This window comes from Camellia sinensis, chromosome 4 (assembly GCF_055761805.1).
Source record: "Camellia sinensis isolate YWXY chromosome 4, ASM5576180v1, whole genome shotgun sequence".
Lineage (NCBI taxonomy): Eukaryota > Viridiplantae > Streptophyta > Magnoliopsida > Ericales > Theaceae > Camellia > Camellia sinensis.
In genome coordinates this window covers 11,849,029-11,867,558 of record NC_138964.1, presented here as the reverse complement: position 1 = coordinate 11,867,558, position 18,530 = coordinate 11,849,029, and the positions used below count along the sequence as shown (strand labels likewise).

Here is an 18,530-nt window from a genome sequence, read left to right as displayed (position 1 = left end):
AGGTGCCTTCAGATGGTGTTCCCATGTGGGTTTATGACAGACCTGTCACTGGCTAACTGATTGTCTAACTGATCCAAACACCCATGACTCCATCCCAGATGCTTCCTCTGTGTGGTATTGCCAACGAATTTGATCTACTGTCCATCTGTATTCTGTAGTTCTGAAAGTAGTTTGGGACAACACTAAACACATACCTATAAAACCCATGAAGAAAAACACCTTTACGGAGCGTTCTTTCTTTGGTCATCACATCATTCACCAAACTTAAAATTTTCCCCCAGTCACCAAGTTATGTTAAATCATAATTGAAAATGGCAAAAATGAACAGCAAGAGAACCAAATGTTGATCAGCAGATTTTTATAAATAGAAATGAACCAGAAAATGGCAAGAGAAGAAAACGAAGGGAAACTGAGAGAGAAGGGGAATAGAGACAAAAATCTTACCTTGCACAGATAGAAGTCTCAGGTTTGGTGTATCTTTGAAGTAGCTCTGTTTCACCAAATAATAAACCATGAACCAGAAACAGAAATGATGATAAACTAGAAACCATGAATCAACAATTTAAATTTGAAGCATAGAGAGAAAGAGAGAGATAGAGAAAGGTACCAGAGAGCTCCAATCGGGGTTCCAAGCAGAGAGAGAAAGCGGGTGGGTGGTGGTGGAGGGTTACGAATTGAAGTCACTGAGAGAGAAAGGGGGAGAGAGGGGAGAGGTAGAAATCAGGTGGGAGGGTTGCGAATTGAAGCCAGTGGGAGAGAAGGGGGGGAGATAAAGAAGAGGAACAAAAAGGGAAATAGAGATAAGGAGGGAATGGGAGGAGACGTGCAACAGAGGGAGAGAGAGATAAAGATGGAATAAGGAGAGACGTGGGTAGGTGGGAGAGGGAGAGAGCACCAAGTGTTTGGGTGGGAATTAAAGCATATCTCAACCATCTATATTTATCACAATTAATCTGAGCCCTTAAAATGAAATGTATCATACATTTTACATATTTTCAAAAATCGTTCTGCTTTATTAAATAGATATTCTAATAAGTTAAAATTTAATTAATTCTAAATTATTTTTCTATACATTTTAAATAAATTTTATGTTGTTATTTAATTTTAATATTATTTTTTTAGATGTGTGTAACACAGGTGATATGCTAGTCCTTATATAACTCAAAGTGCTATGTAAGACTCTCAATCCCCCTGCCCCCTTTCCTATTAGCAAAATTAAATTTTATTAATGAAATCCAATGTATATAATAAATACTGAGAAACAATATCAATGAAGCTAAGGCAAGTGCGAAATGGATCATAGTATACTCTCTAATCACAACTAAGTTGGCACAAGAAAGCAAGGAAGAATATCAAATAAAAAGAGGAGAAAACAAAAAGCAAGGAAAAAAGCAAAGAATGGAAGGAGCAATGGTTGTGGGGACTTGGAGCAGAGGGGTATTACTTGGTGCAGCTGTTGAGTCAATGTTAAGATGGGCAAAGCTCTGGGAATTCTTTTTGAAGGAAATGAGGAGACAGCTATCAAAAACGTTGAGGTAATGGAGGCAAATGATGAAGCAAGAGCAGCTCAAAGAGCTACAGTGGTTTAAGTGCAAATGACAAGAGGATTTGGAGTTGAAGTTAGTTTTCAATGAAGCTATTATCATGGAATGTTAGGGGTTTGGGAAGAGCTACTAAGTGGAGGAAGATAAAATTGCTTTTAAAGGAAAGAAAGATTGATGTGGTGTTCTTTCAAGAAACAAAAAAAACGCTGAAATGTCACATGAGTTTGTGAAATCTCTGTGGCCTAATGAAGAAGTAGAATTTATGGGTGTTGATGCAGAAGTCTCAGGTGGTGGACAGTTATGCATTTGGAAGCCAAGTGTGTGCATCCTCTCACAATGTTGCAGCACAAGGAATTGTATCTTACTATCAGGTACTCTACTTTTAATTATGTATTGATCAATGTATATGCACCTAATGATGTACTGAAGAGAGGCCAATTTTGGGAAGTAATTTCTAGATTGAAACCTACGTTTAGAAATGTTAGGTGTATTGGAGGAGATTTTAATGAAATTAGAAATTTAGGGGAAAGAAAGGGATACTCAAGGAGAGATAGAGGTATGAAGGACTTCAATCAGTTCATAGTGAAAATTGAACTGACTGATTTACCTACGCTGGGAAGGCAATTCACATGGTGTAACTCTAGGGATGGGGAAACATGGAGTGGGATCGATAGGATTCTTGTATTTGTTGAATGGTTGGCCAAGTTCAATTTCAAACTCTGGGGTGTACCAAGGGGTGTATCTGATCATAGCCCTTTTCTTATGATGGAACATAGACAGGATTGGAGTCTAAGGCCCTTTTGATTTATAAATGCCTGGACCCTACACCCTAATTTGAAGATGCTGTTAAGAAATCATGGGAGGAATCTGACAGGAGTGGATGGGCTAGCTATGCTATTCCATTAAAACTTAAGGATCTCAGAATGAACTTAAAAAAGTGGAATGTAGATGTGTTTGGGAATGTTTCACTTGCACTGAAAAATGCTGAAGATGAATTACATGCAATCAAGGTTTTAAAAAGCGGCCGCAACCGTTACGTAACGCCGTTACGTAACGGTTTTGGCGGTTACCGCCACCCGTTACGGCCGATTTTGCAGTGTGATTGAGATTCACAGGTGTGTCGGCCGTAGCGGCTGCTGTAGTGGTCGTAACGGTGCCGTAACAGCCGTAACGGCCTGTTACGTACCGTTACGTAACAGTTCCAAACTGTTTCTTTTGAAAAAAACACACAAAAAAAAGCTGAAAATGGGGGAAGAGGGATAGAGAGAAGAGGGAAGATAAAGAGAGAAAATGGAGGAGCAAGAGATAGAGAGAGAGAAGATGGAAGATGAAGAACATTTTATTGATTTGTTGAAACTGTAAAACCTATGCTATTCTATTCAGCTGCTATCACTAAACCATTTTGTTTGTGTGTGTCTATCTATATATTGTTTGAAAATAATAATAATAATAATAATAATAATAATAATAATAATAATAATAATAATAAGTGTGGTCATTATCTATTTGGCTTGGTTAAAATATGTATATATATATATATTTAGGCTCTTATTTATTCACTTACTTTTGTCATTGTTTATCTTATATATAATAGTTAGTGATTGATTTTTTGTATAATATAAAGTTATTAATTATTAAAATAAAATGTAAAAAACTCAGTTTATAGTGATTTAAAAATATGAAATATATTGAATCATATTTAAAAATTTACAAAAATTGATGAATATTTATTTTTAACCTAATAAATATGATCATGGAAAAAAAATATGCGTATCAGTAAGTTTTTTTCGAATTGTGCGAAAAATAAAAAAATTCACAGTTCCGGTTACCGCAACCGTTACACTACGGCCTTTACGCCCCGCAACCGCAACCGTGTCACCGCCACCGTTATGGCGACCGCAACCGCTTTTCAGAACCTTGCATGCAATTGACTTGGTGGCTGAAACCAGAAATCTAGAGGAGGCTGAGATTGATAGAAGAAGTGAGGTTAGGAAAGAAGTACGGTCATTAAGCAGAAAAGAGGAGTGGATGTGGCTTCAGAAGTCTAGAATGAATTGGAGACTGAAAGGTGATAAAAATACAAAATTTTTCCATATAATGGCAACTTGCAGAAAGAACAAAAACCTGCTAAACTCAATAACAGTGGATGGGGTATTATATGAGGAACTACAAAGGGTGAAGCAGGAGGTATTCAACCATTTCAAGAAGGTATTTGCTGAAGGGTGAAGTTGCAGGCCCAAGCTTCAAGGCAACTTCAAATCCATTGAGAGGATCATGAGGTTGTGAGATTAGAAGCAAGATTTTCTAATGAAGAAATCTGGAATGCAGTCAGAGATTGTGACGGCAATAAGGCTTCTGGACTATATGGGTACAATATGACCTATTTTCAAAAGTGCTGGGGGGTGTTCAAGAAGGATGTTTTACAGTTCTTTAAGGAATTTTATGATAATGTGAGTCTAGCTAAAGGAATCAATAGCTCATTTATAAAATTGATACCTAAAAAGGAATGCCCAGCTAGTATTTCTGAATACAGACCAATTAGTCTAATTAATTCCCTGTACAAAGTCCTTGCTAAGGTTCTATCCAATAGACTGTAGCAAGTTCTACCTAGAATTATAGGGGAGGCTCAATCAGCTTTTCTTGGTGGAAGAAACATATTGGATGGTGTGCTTAATAGCTAATGAAGTAGTTGATTGGTGTAAGAAAAAAAAAAAAAAACAAGATGGGGTTGATCCTGAAATTAGACTTTGAAAAGGCATATGATTCTGTGAATTGGGATTTGCTTATTGTCTCTAATATCAAACTTTGGGTTTGGGTCAAAGTGGTCTAGTTGGATTAAAGAATGCTTGTCCTCATTTAGAATTTCAGTGCTTGTGAATGGGTCTTCTACAGCCGAATTCAGTCCTGAGAAAGGTCTCCGACAAAGAGATCCATTATCTCCTTTTCTGTTCAATATAGTGGCAGAGGGACTGAATATCCTACTACAAAGAGCTAAAGACATGAGGCTGATCAAGGGTGCTGTGGTGGGGCAAAGTCAGGCTTCGATAACACATTTACAATTTGTCGATGACACAATAATATTTTATGAGGTTGATTGGCTAGAAGTTATGAATTTGAAAAGGATCTTGAGATGCTTTGAACTGATATCAGGGTTGAAGATTAATTCCCCCAAAAGCCAGGTGTGTGGAATTGGAGTTCAGGAGGATTTGGTGAATGACTTTGCAATCAGACTTAACTGTAAAAGTCAAAAACTGCCATTCACTTACCTAGGGCTCCCATTGGGTGGAAGCCCAAAAAATGAAGAGTTCTTGGCTGCCTGTGATCAATAAATTCAAGACCAAGTTGGCCTCTCATTTCATTTGGAGGAAGGCTAACTTTAATTAGGGCAGTACTCTCTAGTCAACCAATGCACTATCTCTCACTATTTAAGATGCCTGATGGCATTGCTAAGACTATTGATAGAATACAGGTTACCTTTCTTTGGGGAGGATCAGATGTGGAAAAGAAGATTCATCTAGTAAAATGAGATTAGGTAACAAAGAGTAAATGTCAAGGAGGATTGGGTATTAGAAGATTGAAGGGGATGAATGACTGTTTATTAGCCAAATAGTAGTGGAGGTTTGTAATTGAGGATAAAGCTCTATGGAAATCCATACTAATAAGCAAGTACTACTTCACAGGTAGGAGGTGGCTTTCATTCCTTCATGACAGAATAAATTGGTCAAGAGTATGGGGCAATGTAGTGAATAGAGCTCATTTTAACCCCCAATTGTTGAATTTGTCCTTGGAAAATACGGAAGTGGTACTTGGTAATGGAAATAGAGTAATTTTCTGGGAGGACAAATGGGCTGAAAACTTCAGTGTTAAAGATGAATTTCCAAGGCTGTATGGTTTGTCTACTGAAAGAGATGCTTTTCTGAGTGAGATGGCAGAGAGAAAAGGGGGATCATCATGGATTTTGAATTTCAGGAGAAGACTACAAGCATGGGAAGAAGCTGAAGTTGAAAGACTCAAGTCTCTATTGGGTTCAGTGTCACATCAGACAGCTAGTGAGGACATTTAAGATGGAAAGGAGCTTCTTCAGGACAGTTTTGTGTTTCTTCAGTCTACAACAGAAACTCTGGGTAAGGTTTAAGCACCACTAAGTTCATTTGGAACAATACTACTCCACCGAAAGTCCAATTCTTCAGCTGGTTGGTGTGGAAGAAAAGAATAAAAACATCAGCATACTTATAGAGAATTGGGGTAATTGGTCAAAATGCTAATACTGATTGTGTGTTTTGTAGGGTTGATCGGGGAACACTAAACCATCTGCTAATGTTATGCCCATTTACTTGGAAAGTTTGGTTAATCATGTTGGAGTGGTGGGGAGTACAATGGGTGGTTCCTCAAAATGTGGAAGGATTATCAAATGGTGGAGGGGTTTTAAATGGAGGAAAATGGAAAACAAAATTTGGAAAATTATATCATTGGCAACATTGTGGTTTATTTGGAAGTTGACGAATGTATGTCTATTCACTGGCAAACATTTTATTTTGGAAGAGTTATGTGATTTGATAAAACTGAGGATTGCTTTATGGGCAAAATGTCACCTTAAAAATTTTGTATACTCAGTACATGATTTTGTTTCCAACCTACATCAAGTAAGATATGTTGTACAGAACTAATCAGAGTCGGTGGGGCAGAGGAGAAACAGATATGTACTTGATTTTGTGCTTAGCTAGCTGCCTGTTTTGATTGTTGCCTGTTATTGTGCTTAGCTAGCTTGGGCGCCCTTTTGTTGTAGTGTGTAGGTTGTTGTTTGAGTATTTTGAGGATTCTTGTTTTGGTTGCTTTCTTCTCTTGTGTTGGTCTCTCACCAACTCCTTTGACATGAGTTAACACATGATTGAGTGATCTTCTTGGTGCCAATCAGGTTGGATTTCGAAGCTTCACTATGATGTTTTCTGCTCTTGCCTTCCTTTTATTGATGTAATTTCATATGTAATGTGTGTTAATTTCATCAATGAAGTTACTTTTTTTGCTAATAAAAAAAAAAAAAAAGTTGGCACTAGAAAGAAAGTCAAATCATATAGTTTTATATATGAACATGGAATTTGGCATTAACTAGAAAAAAACTCTATTCATATATAAAATTTATAAAAAATTTCAATAAAAATGATGTGGAAATGCAATTTTTGTAACTAAACTCATCTCCGTAAGTAATTTATTTTGAAGTGAATGATGTATAGCAAATCAAATAATCTTTTTTACGAAGTGAATATTTTAATGACATAAAATAATAAAAGGAAAGAAAAAATAAAGAAAAAGCAAAAAGAAGAAGAGATGTAATACCAAGGTCAATTTGGTTAAAGTGGCATTATGCTTTATAAAAGAGAAATTAATGAATTATTTTTCTTGTTTTTTTAGATAGGTTAAGAATTGTTTTTCTTAAAAGCATAAACTTTCTTGTAAATCCAAACCAAAGACGTCACGAAATTGAGATACTTGAGGCAAAATTATTCCCTGTTTTTAAGTAGTAAAGGAGAGAATTAACTAAAATGATTAATTATACTTAGTACTTCTTATTCTTGTAGTTTAATTCAAATTTTATTTTAGTCCTTATAGTTTTAATTTCAACAATTTAAGTTTAGTTTCAATTTGGTCTTTTGGTCTAAATTAATAGTTTTAATCTGAACATTGTAGTCCTTATACTTTAAGTTAAGTTTCAATTTGATCATCCTGTTTAAATTGTTGTTAATTTTAATAGTGTCTCAAAATTATTAATTTTAACCTCTGAGCAGAACCAAATTGAAACTTTAGAAAATTGATTAGTGTCCCAAATTTGTTAATTTTAATCTCCAATTTAAATGGAAGAACCAAATTAAAAGTAGACCTAAATATAGAGAACAAATTATTCAAATTAAAACTATAGAGAATAAATTAAAAATTTGAGTCAAATTACAAGAGTGAAAAGTGTAATTAATTTATTTTTATTTTATTTTTTCGCTTCCATTAAGTTGAAGGACTAAGCGTATATCTAGTGAGCTCCTGAGTTGACTCGAAGTCGATACTTCGGATCTAATCCTTTTAAATCTTTAAAACTTGGTCAATTCCGTAGAGTTCTCATGTCCTTTCGCTACGTTGTTACTTTGATTTTTTCACTCTTGATTGTCATAGTTAACCTTTTAGGGAGATTTGGTGATAGCTCCTTCACTATCTAATTTGTCTTTCAAAAGGACAAGAATTATATAAGTATTTTCAAAACCCCTGATATTTTAAAACCTGTTTCTTTTACTATATTACCCTCATATCTATCAGCTCTCCTATTAAGCCATCTTTACTATGTATTTCAGAGTAAAATTTTACTCTGTATAAAAGTAAAATTTTACTCTGTATGAAAGTAAAATTTTACTCTTTGAAACTAAAGTAAAATTTTACTCTGTATGAAAGTAAAATTTTACTCTGTATAAAAGTAAAATTTTACTCTGAATAAGAGTAAAATTTTACACTCTGAAACTAAAAGTAAAATTTTACTCTGTATAAAAGTGAAATTTTACTCTGAAAAATAAGTAAACTGTGAGACTCTGAAGCTAAAAGTAAAATTTTACTCTGATTCTGTCAAATGAAAAAAACAGAGCAATAGAACCAGAGTAAAATTTTACTTTGGTTCTATCAAATGAAATTAGATCATTCACAGTCACTGTTCTTCTGTTTCTTCACAGTTACTTGCCTCTTTCGTATCACCTCTTTGGCTTCTCTGTTATCTATTACATATACACAATCCATATTGCTCACTCACGACACAAAAATTTATCAAAATCAAAAACAATTTTACAACAAAAAGTTGAGAGAACATAGTAACAATTCATCAATAGATCAATTTAAGAACTTAACAACACTATCCAAATGAAAAATCTCTCTCTTTCTCTCTCTCACACACACACACACACCCACACAAACACACACATATATATATGAAAAATCTGAAGAACTGTGTTCAAATATGAAAATTTTGAACAGTCGCGTGATTCGTCTCTATACTCTTTCACAATTCGAATTTTTGATCGAGGAGGCTATCATCAACGGCAAGAATATGAACTTCATGAGAATTGGAAGGCGATACGTCGACATCGTCGAAGCTTTCTCTGATCATCTCCGACGATCTCTTCCACTGCGAAACCTATGCGCCATTCAAAGAAAATTCTCTGCAACTGAGAGTGATTTAGATATATTCACAGTTTTGGTTGAAATCATGAGAGCTTCGAACGAATCCAATCCAAACCCTAGGAATGGAAGAGAGAAGGAAAAAAGAGAATTTGTTTGTGCGTTTGCTTGGTTGAGGCTTCGATCATATTCCACCGCCTTGAGGAAGACACCGGCGGTGGCGTATGAACCGCCGGAGAGTGATCGAAAAACTGAATCGGTGTAGGAGGAGATCGAAGAATGTTGAGAATCATAACAGAGAGCTCGTAAAAGAGCAGAGAAGGTGGGGAGAGAGTGGGTGGAGAAGGTGAGGAAATTTAGTTGAGGGTATAATAGTCTAATAAAATATTTAAATAATAAATTTTGTCCTTTATGTAAAATTTTATAATTATGAAGGGGTTTAGAAAATATAATTTTTTTCTTAATCCTTTTAACAATGAAAGGAAGGTAAAGGGGATTTATAGCTAAATTTCCCAACCTTTTACATTCACTATAATAAATTAAGATTTTATCAATTAAACACAGTTATTAATAATAATAATAATAATAATAATTGAAGAATTGTTAATCCATCATCCATCATCTAAACATTTTTGTCAGGCATTTCGTATATACCAATCACCAAAAAAATTAGATTGATCTGATAATCGTAACCGATTTAAGTTATTACATTTATCACTAAAAAAAATGAACGGCAATTGTGTTTTTAAAAATAGACTATTCATTTATTTCTTTCTTTTTTGTAACAAACGTTATGAATTGAATATTTTATGATTATTAGATCGATTTTTTTTTTTTTTTTTTTTTTTTTTTTTTTTTGTGATCGATATAAGTAAAGTGCACAACAAAATGAATCGTTTGAATTATCAAAATAAGACTCACAATAGACTCCATGAATCTAAACATTACCCTCCCGTCCGAATTAAGGACGGGAGAGGATCCACTTCCTTGCTTTTAATTTTAACATTACAAACTTTTATCCTTCAAACCCTAGCAGGAAGGATAGGCATCGTAAAACACATTCACAAAGTTTTGTGCATGTTGATAAAACAAAAAATAAAAGAAATAAACAAAAAAAATTTAAATTAAAATTAAATAGATAGATATAAATTTGAACGAAAGTTAAACAGATAAAAAAAAGTCAAGGAGCAAAATTGAAAACAAAAAGTCATTTAGGACTTCTCACCAAACTATTTCACAAAAAGTATATATCTCACCAACAAAAAATATTTACTTTAGACAATTGTTAGAGTAGATTTTTCATCAATTTTCTCTAACTTTAATCACCTCGATTTCGTCTTTAATTTTAAATTTTATGCCAATTTAATTTAACTAATAACAACCATTAAGATTTTCAAAGGAAATAATTCACTGAGTTTTTTAAAGTTAACTTACTAAGTAGAATATGTTTACAATTTTATCTATAAATAGAAGTCACTTATATTTTCATTTTTCATTAAAAAAACACTAACAATTATTGTTAATCGGACTAAATTGAGAAAAAAATCATAAATTTAGAGTTAAAAATCGAATCAATTGAAATTACAGAAACAAAAATAATATAAGGGCAAATATATAAAGATTACTGTTGTAATTTTCCTTTAAAATATTTTAAAAATGAAATAAAATATATGATTTATTTTTAAATTTTAATATAAATATATATCAAATTCCAAATAAATATATGATTCGCACGTTTCATTTTTTAATCATTCGCACAATTATGTGATGAGGTTCGAAAACACACGCAAGAAAAGTATCCACTAGGGACAACTGTAGAAGCAAATTAAGGAATTAGAATATAGATAACGACAATGCTACGTAGCTCAAATTTTGTGGCTCAAAAGTGGCTTAAATGGCCAAAACGACGTCGTTTTGAGTACAGAACAATATAAAAATGGCCAAAACGACGTTGTTTTGGCCATTTGAGCCACTTTTGAGCCACAAAATTTAAGCTACGAGATATTTTCCTATAGATAAACTAAAGTGGACATAATCATGGTACTAAATTAAAAGGTTAAAAATTAATTTGGAACCACATTAAATTTTGTATTGGTTGATAGCATTTGAATCATAAATCTGTGACGAATGAATAATAAAAAGAATTTACAAATAAAGAAGTATACATATATAATTGGAGCTACACTTCCTTTTCAGCTTTTAGCGGCATTTAAAAACGCCGCGATAATTGCCAAAATGCCATTAATTCTTTTTGTGACGCTTAGCACCAAACGTCGAGGATGCGGCCGTCGCTATAATATTGTGGCGCTTTAAAAACGTCGTTAATTTGTTATAGGCGGCGTTTCAAACGCCGCTAAATGTGATACATAAAGGCAAAGTGACGTCATGACAATTTTTAGCGGCACTTTAGAAACGTCGTTAATTTGTTATAGGCGACTTTTTTTAAAAACGCCTCTAAATGTTATACATAATTGCAAAATGACGTCTGACAACTTTTAGCGACGTTTAAAAAACGTTGTCATAGCCTTGTTTTTAATTTTAAAAAACTAACCGTTAAGAGTGGGGTTTTGAAAAATGCCATCTTTTATGTTTTTAATTGTTTTTTTTTTTTTAAATTATGCTAATTTTATGTGGTTAAACTAAAAAAAAGTAACACTAACATAAAACAATAACTCCTATTTTCATTCAAATGAACATTTGTCAAAAGAGCCGATTATACAAAAAGCTGTCAATTAGCAAATATATCATTAATTCATTTTCCCATTCAATTTAATATCCAATCACCATTAACTAAAAAATAACATATCCACAAATCATGTTTTAACATTTGCCAAAAAATAATAGGAAAAACATCAAGACAAATCCCATGAATTATGATTTAATTTAGTGTCTTGTCCTTATTACTAAATTCACTGAACTCAACTGATATAGCATAGAATCTATAATCTTCACTGGTCTAGATACCTGCATCAGAACATGGAAGCCAATCAATAAATCAATAACAGTAGAGGTGTTAAACATAAGATCTACATTACAACTCTGTTGAAGAATGTTTTGTACCTGGAAAACAATTTAAACAAATCAGTCATTTCTGGGGCTTTGAAATAGCAAAAAAAGGAAGAAAAATAACTTATTTCTAGGCATTAACTAAAAATAACTTATTTCTAAGCTATCAACCAATTCATTTTATTCTTCAGCATATACTTCTGAAGCCATGAACTCTGGTGTCCCTAATTAATCTCAAAAAATAGATAAAAACTAACTCAATGATTTCCCTTAATTGTGTCAATCAACCAATCACTCACACAGAAAGTTACACATCATCACAAAAAGTCATTTTACAACAGATGGAAGGAGGTTATTGATCTAAATCTCACTGGTGTAGACCTATGCACACAGGCATGTAGATTTTAAGCTTAGTTTTGGCAGTCATAGCTTTCCTCTTAGTTGGATCTAAGCAGCTTTTTTACTACTCTTTGCAGGCTGCAACCAAAATTATGATGAAAAAGAAAAAGGTATTCCTTTAGTAGAGGCTCAATTTTATTTATATTAAAACTGTATTTGCCAGACAATTACACTTTTTTTCCCACCTGCAGGGGGGTGGGTAGGGATTTTAGTTTCAACCTATTTTTGATGCATTTCCACTTGAAAGTTTGTTTCTCAAATTTGCGTCAGAAATAGTTTTTGGAAAAAAAATTTCAATTCTCTCCTCATTTCATGCTCTTTCATAATGCATCACAAGTTGCTTACAATTGAGAAAGAAATTTGATATTTTGAGAAACAATTGAGAAAAAAAAATTTCAATTATTTGGTAGCTATTTATTATCTTTTTGCTTTTCAATCTCCCATTTATCGTAATTGCTGATGTGGCAGGGAAGGATAATCAACATAGCATCAATTGTTAGTCTTGTTGGTAACGTTGGGCAAGCCAATTATAGTGTTGCAAAGGCAGGGGTACTTGGCCTCACAAAAACCGTGGCAAGGGAATATGCGAGTAGGAATACCAGATATGTTTAATTTCATTCTTGTAATTAGACACAAGCCAAGATGCATCTGATACTAGTGAGTAAGGGAATATGCGAGCATTATCTTAATTGCTGATGTGGCAGGGAAGGATAATCAACATAGCATCAATTGTTGGTCTTGTTGGTAACGTTGGGCAAGCCAATTATAGTGCTGCAAAAGCAGGGGTACTTGGCCTCACAAAAACCGTGGCAAGGGAATATGTGAGTAGGAATATTAATATGAGTTTTCTAGATATGTTTCATTTCATTCTTGTAATTAGACACAAGCCAAGATGCACCTGATACTAGTGAGTAGGTGAGTAGTAAATAGAAACCAATTTTATTGAAGTTTTTTTTTTTGTTTTTTGGTTCAACAGGTTAATGTTGTTGCCCCAGGGTTCATTGCATCTGATGTGACTGCTAAGCTTGGGGGAGATATTGAGAAGAAAATCTTGGAAACCATCCCCTTGGGTAAGATGAAGCTTTTTTGCTTTTTAAAATTTAAAAAAGCTAACGCGTTTAGGAATTGCTAAAGAAGTTGTTTTTTGGTGAGAAATTACCATATTACCTTTATATTATTGTGGAGCCCTTGTAGGGACACGGTGAAATTTCAGAAACTATTGAGGGTAAAATTGTCTTCACAATTTTGCTTAAAAAATTGTTTTTTATGGAGAAGCCATCTCAAACAAGTTTATTTGTCTTTAGCAAAAAAGCTTCTTATTAGTTCTTCCCAAATCTCCACCCTATCTTAGCAAAGCTCCCACTTTTATGACTACCTCTCTGCCATTCAGCTCTTTTATGCATCTTGTATCTTTTCTATTAAGGCGTATCACTGAGATTGATCATCCTTAGTTTCATTTTTCGGTGCTTGTTTGTCTGATTCGTGAAAGTGCCAATCCGTATCAGATTTTCAAGGACATGAATTAAAATTTTTTGCACTATTCTGATTAGTATTATTTTTTCATTGTCAATTCAGGAACGTATGGCCAACCAGAAGAAGTCGCTGTTGGACTCGTGGAATTCTTGCCTCTCAGTCCTGCCGCCAGCTACATTACTGGACAGGTTTTTGAAATTCTATTCCATTAAATCTTCTTTTTGCGACATTGACGATGAACTTGCCTTTACTCTTAAGGCCCTTTATATTAGCAATCCAAGTTTGTGTGGCTGCTTTCCTTTTTTCCTGCATTTTTTTTTTCATATATTGATGAGCTTCTTGATAATAATGGTGTCTGTGCAGGTGTTGACCGTTGGTGGTGGAATGGTGATGTAGGAGGTCAACCAAGTCTCATGCTGGATCACTACCGAACTTACCAAACTATAGAGGTTTATGCAGTGGCGTGAGTATGTTATGGATTCAAGTGTTGGTGTAGACAGATCTTGAAAGGTCTTCTCTATCTCCATAGCCATGACCCACCAGTCATCCACAGAGATCTCAAGTATGACAACATTTTTATCAATGGAAACCAAGGAGAAGTGAAAATCGGTGATCTTGGCCTTGCGGCAGCTGTGTTGGTATGTTTAATTCAATTTCCTAAAATAGAACTTGCATATTAGAACTAAAAATTTGTTGGGGTATACTAGTAATACCTGAAACCATTGTTGATCCGTTAGTGGACTATATCTGAAACTGTTAATGATGGAAGAGGAGGTGGAACATTCAAGAACCTGCATTGTTTATCAATATATCAACTGTTCCCCATGCATCAACCGCCTATAGATGCGACAATTATGAAGCAAACTAAAAAATATCACCATATTAAACTAAATATATATTATAATATTAATTTTATTATCATCTTCTTTTATTCTTATTTGTTTAAATTGCATACCGCTAGTAAATCTAAATAAGATCAGTCAGTTTAATCAGCTTATGTAGTTTGAATTTCATGAAATGACAATGCATGACTTTGTTAAAACAGTAAGGCAACAAGCCAGATAAAATTCTATACATGCCTACATAGAGAAAAGATAACACCACTTAGACACACATGTTCAATGGGAAAGTTTACCAAGTTTAGGTGATGAACATGTGTTAAAACCTTCAATTCATCAAGGAATGTAAGAAAATTTAATGTAGGAAATAACAGTGGAACTCTTTCATTGATTAAATACTTCTGTGACCCCAAAGACTCCAGAGTAACAAGTTAAATAGGCATACCAAGAAAAATTGGTATGGGCTATGCTTAAACATAATATGTAGCCTTAGCATAGTTTTCCTATGGACAATGGCAGCAGCATGGTGGGAACCATAGACTACGTGAGGGCGTGTATTCCTATTGGGGTTGAATGTAATACCCTGATATCCCACATTCCTAAGTTGTATACATGAGCTTACATCCTTCCCTAGTAACTGTGAAACAAAGTCTCACATCACCTAGGTACTAAAATAATGTGCAATATAACTTATCAAAATAAAATAAAATAATAATAATGTGCAGTATAAATAGGAAAGATATTAGCACTATCGTTGAGGAAAAAATAAATAGACAAAAAGAATGAAATGAAAAACATTACAAATGTTAGCAGTTAAGAGAATTTCCCTCATTTAGGATGGCATTTAGGTCAGCACCAGAAGCCATTGGTCAGACTATCTCTGATCTTGAAGTCTCCCAAACAAATTTGACAAATTTGAGGCAGGAGCCAATGGCCGGTCGGGGCTAGTAACACCATCAATGAATCCCTTTAGCTGTTTCAACCTTCGTGATCAATTAATTTCTGAAGAATTGCCTATCAACATGAGTAAAATAATACACTAATCACCAACTTTTCATAGATATTGTAAGTTGAAAGTCTTTGAAATTTTAATGTCTAGATGTTGCTAGGAAACTAGCTTTTGACACATCATAAGATGATAAAACTGCAAACTAGCATGAAAATTTCCCAAAAAGCTATATAGATTTCTCATATAATATACTCTTATGTTTACAGATTCATCAAGAATATGAGTGCTATACTTCTATAGTGCATCCAAAGATCATGACCATTTAACATGATGGGCGCACTTCATTCTAGAAACTTACCGGACAAGACCGATATGATTTCAACCCTTGATATAGTTCATGCTATGAGATTAGGAGCTTCACCGGGCGAAGTTCAACAGATTGATTGTGCCCTCTGTTGTCCGTAAAAGAGATTAATTCACGTTCTAAAAGGTGCTCAAATGCCTGCAGAAGTCAGAGCAATAGATTACCAAAATATGTTTGGGATAGATTAGAAAGAAGTTCCATACGCACCCGTAAGCATACATTCCGTGCATAGTAATCAGATGTCTGGAATGAATCATGTATGCTTTTGTACTCTGACATATAAGATAAACATAATAAGTAACAAAATATTGTTATAGTGGTACTTGGTAAACAACATAAAAATTAAAAATTAAAAATTAAATGTAGAAAAAGCATCTGAGGCTGACCTTTCATTACAGAATTGAAGTTGTATGATTCTTGCTCTTTTACTTCTAACCTCCTCATGCAAACCAGTATGTAGAGTTCAAGAACGGAGCAATCTGCTTGAAACAAAAAAAAAGAAAAAAAAAAGAATTGAATTTGCACTAACAGTGTTAAAGGCCTCATAAAGGTAAGGCAAAAGAAAGTCTACAAACAAATGTTCACAAGAAGGAAAGATTCTCGAAGAATTAAAGGACATAAACAGTAGTTAGCTACAGAATGTAAGGAGAACATGCTCAAGAATATTATCAATGTTTCCTCTCATCCCCTCTCGTCCCATGGCTCAGCTTAGAGCATTCTTTAAGTGGCTTTAAAGCCATATTTATGAAAACTGAAAAGCCGAAACTTTCCTCCATAAATAAAATTATAATTCCCACATTTCCCTCTTCCCAAACTTACAGAAGTCCAAAAATGTCAAGGGTTTCACTAAAATATGAAATTAGATCCTGTTGTATATTAATCTTCCTAACCCTTTTAATCTTGTTGACTTAGTTTTTTTTATAAAGATTTTCACTTGTTCCCAAGCTTATTCCCAAATGAAATCTCCAATTTTCTTGGCCAAGCTTCCTCCTTTCATCTTTACACACACTTTCTTTAGAGACTAGAATACATTTATGCTTTAAACACAAGATGCATAGAAAAATTATAAGATATTAAACTGGAAATATCTATCAAATCCCACATAATGCTAGCTACTACAAACAACATCCCAAGGAACACAATTCGACATGGAGCCTGACGGCATTTGCTTTTAAGATCCTTAATTTCATTTGGATATTGCCATTGTGTTTTGTTCCTTTTAATTCGCCAATAAATCACTCAAGAATGTAGGAACAATACAACGAATAGACAAACAAACATACATGCAAAATATCAGTCAATTGGAGAACATTAGCTAGCCTTTTCAAGACAACCACATATGCAGTTTAACCAAGTTGGAAGTGACAAGTTGATGCATGCATTTGTACTATACCCTTATCACAAGACAGATATGCAGAAAAAAATAATCAGGGAAAAACATCAGCACATTGTGGACCATGTTTTTTCCTAAAGCATAGAGAGGATAATATTTTTAAACTAATACAGCATAAACCAGATAACCAAACAACACACTAAGAAGATTTTGGGAGGACTAGAATTTAGAATAATGAGAATCGTAAAAGCAAAAAAATACATGTGAAAGGTAAAAAAAAAATCTAATAAAATACCCATACCTTTTAAACATTCCACCTTTGGCTGCCTTTGGATACTTGAAAGGGCAGCTTTGAAGTTCTCTAGTGATAGGAACCCAGAATCCAAATCCATATGACTAACAACAGAGAACCTAGTGTCATGGACCACCAATACTCATAAATAAGGTTTAGGATGAAATTAATTACAGCAGTACACCTTCAAACTAGAATTCTATGCTTCCAGGATAGAAAAACTTACAGAAACCTCAAAAGATGGTTGTATGTGGAATCAGAATTTGATAATGTATCAATAATTCGTTTGAATCTCTCATCGGCCAATACATTCTGATAGATGTCAAGGACTTCTTACCGCATGCCCCACAGCATTAAGATTCAGGAACAATAGATATTATCATCAAAGCTCTAAAAACTGCCCCGGGAATACATAAACAAATAATTTCTCTAGTGATGGCAAATGCACTCAGTGTGCAAATTATTAAGCCTAAGCTTGTGGTGCATGGGAAACTAGTTAGTTCTTGACTGGACTTCAGCCACTCAAACTGTAAGGGCATAAAAAGGCCCATTACAAACTGAGGTAAGGTTTAGATGAAGGATACTGGATATATGTGAAGACAAATGTGTCATATTATGAGATGTGACTTTATCTATCCGAACCGACCTGATTGAGACACAAGGGCTTAGTTTGGTTTGGTCTGGTTTATTTATCTATCCGCCAAGTTCACAAATACATACATACATACACACAATTGAATACATAATATACACACACACATAAAACATTAAATAATTCATGGTTACTATCAGAAAAGGGGAAAAAAAAAAACAAGGGAAGAGAAAGAAAGTGAAAGAAAGACAAACCAGTTCTGTCGATGGAAGAATCAACCAAAGAGGTCTGATGATCTTGACCTTTATCTCTCTCTCCCTTTCCCGTGGCCTTCTTCCAAACTGCCCTTTAATTCAAATTTACAAATTCAACAATAATAAACCCTTTTAGCATATATACATACACACATATATATATGTTAGGTTTTATTTTTGGCAATCCCATTTGACAAAATTCCTTTCAGTTGTATTTGTTTTCGCACTTTTTATTTCAGTGAGGCTATGAGTGTTTAGATGTGAATCCAACCTGAATTGTGCCTTTCAGAGAAGTTTGTGATGCTAATGCTTTCAAGATTGTCACTTCGCTGATTATGA

General features: G+C 34.0%; 1 protein-coding gene and 1 pseudogene across 2 annotated transcripts; one reads left to right on the top strand and one right to left on the bottom strand.

Moving 5' to 3' along the window:
* Window positions 1-8,529: 8,529 nt before the first annotated feature.
* LOC145823583 (3-oxoacyl-[acyl-carrier-protein] reductase 4-like) lies at window positions 8,530-13,964 on the top strand. Its single transcript, XM_082923067.1, has 7 exons — window positions 8,530-8,951; window positions 12,038-12,089; window positions 12,173-12,205; window positions 12,800-12,932; window positions 13,070-13,165; window positions 13,671-13,756; window positions 13,932-13,964. Exons 1-7 carry the CDS (start codon window positions 8,530-8,532, stop codon window positions 13,962-13,964), a joined length of 855 nt encoding a protein of 284 aa, XP_082779193.1.
* Window positions 13,965-15,385: 1,421 nt separating this feature from the next.
* Window positions 15,386-17,630, bottom strand: LOC145823582 (origin of replication complex subunit 4-like; annotated as a pseudogene). Its single transcript, XR_014365866.1, has 6 exons — window positions 17,572-17,630; window positions 17,355-17,464; window positions 16,107-16,199; window positions 15,928-15,992; window positions 15,715-15,858; window positions 15,386-15,421 (listed from the first exon to the last, which is right to left on the bottom strand). The product of XR_014365866.1 is annotated as an origin of replication complex subunit 4-like (transcript).
* Window positions 17,631-18,530: the final 900 nt, after the last annotated feature.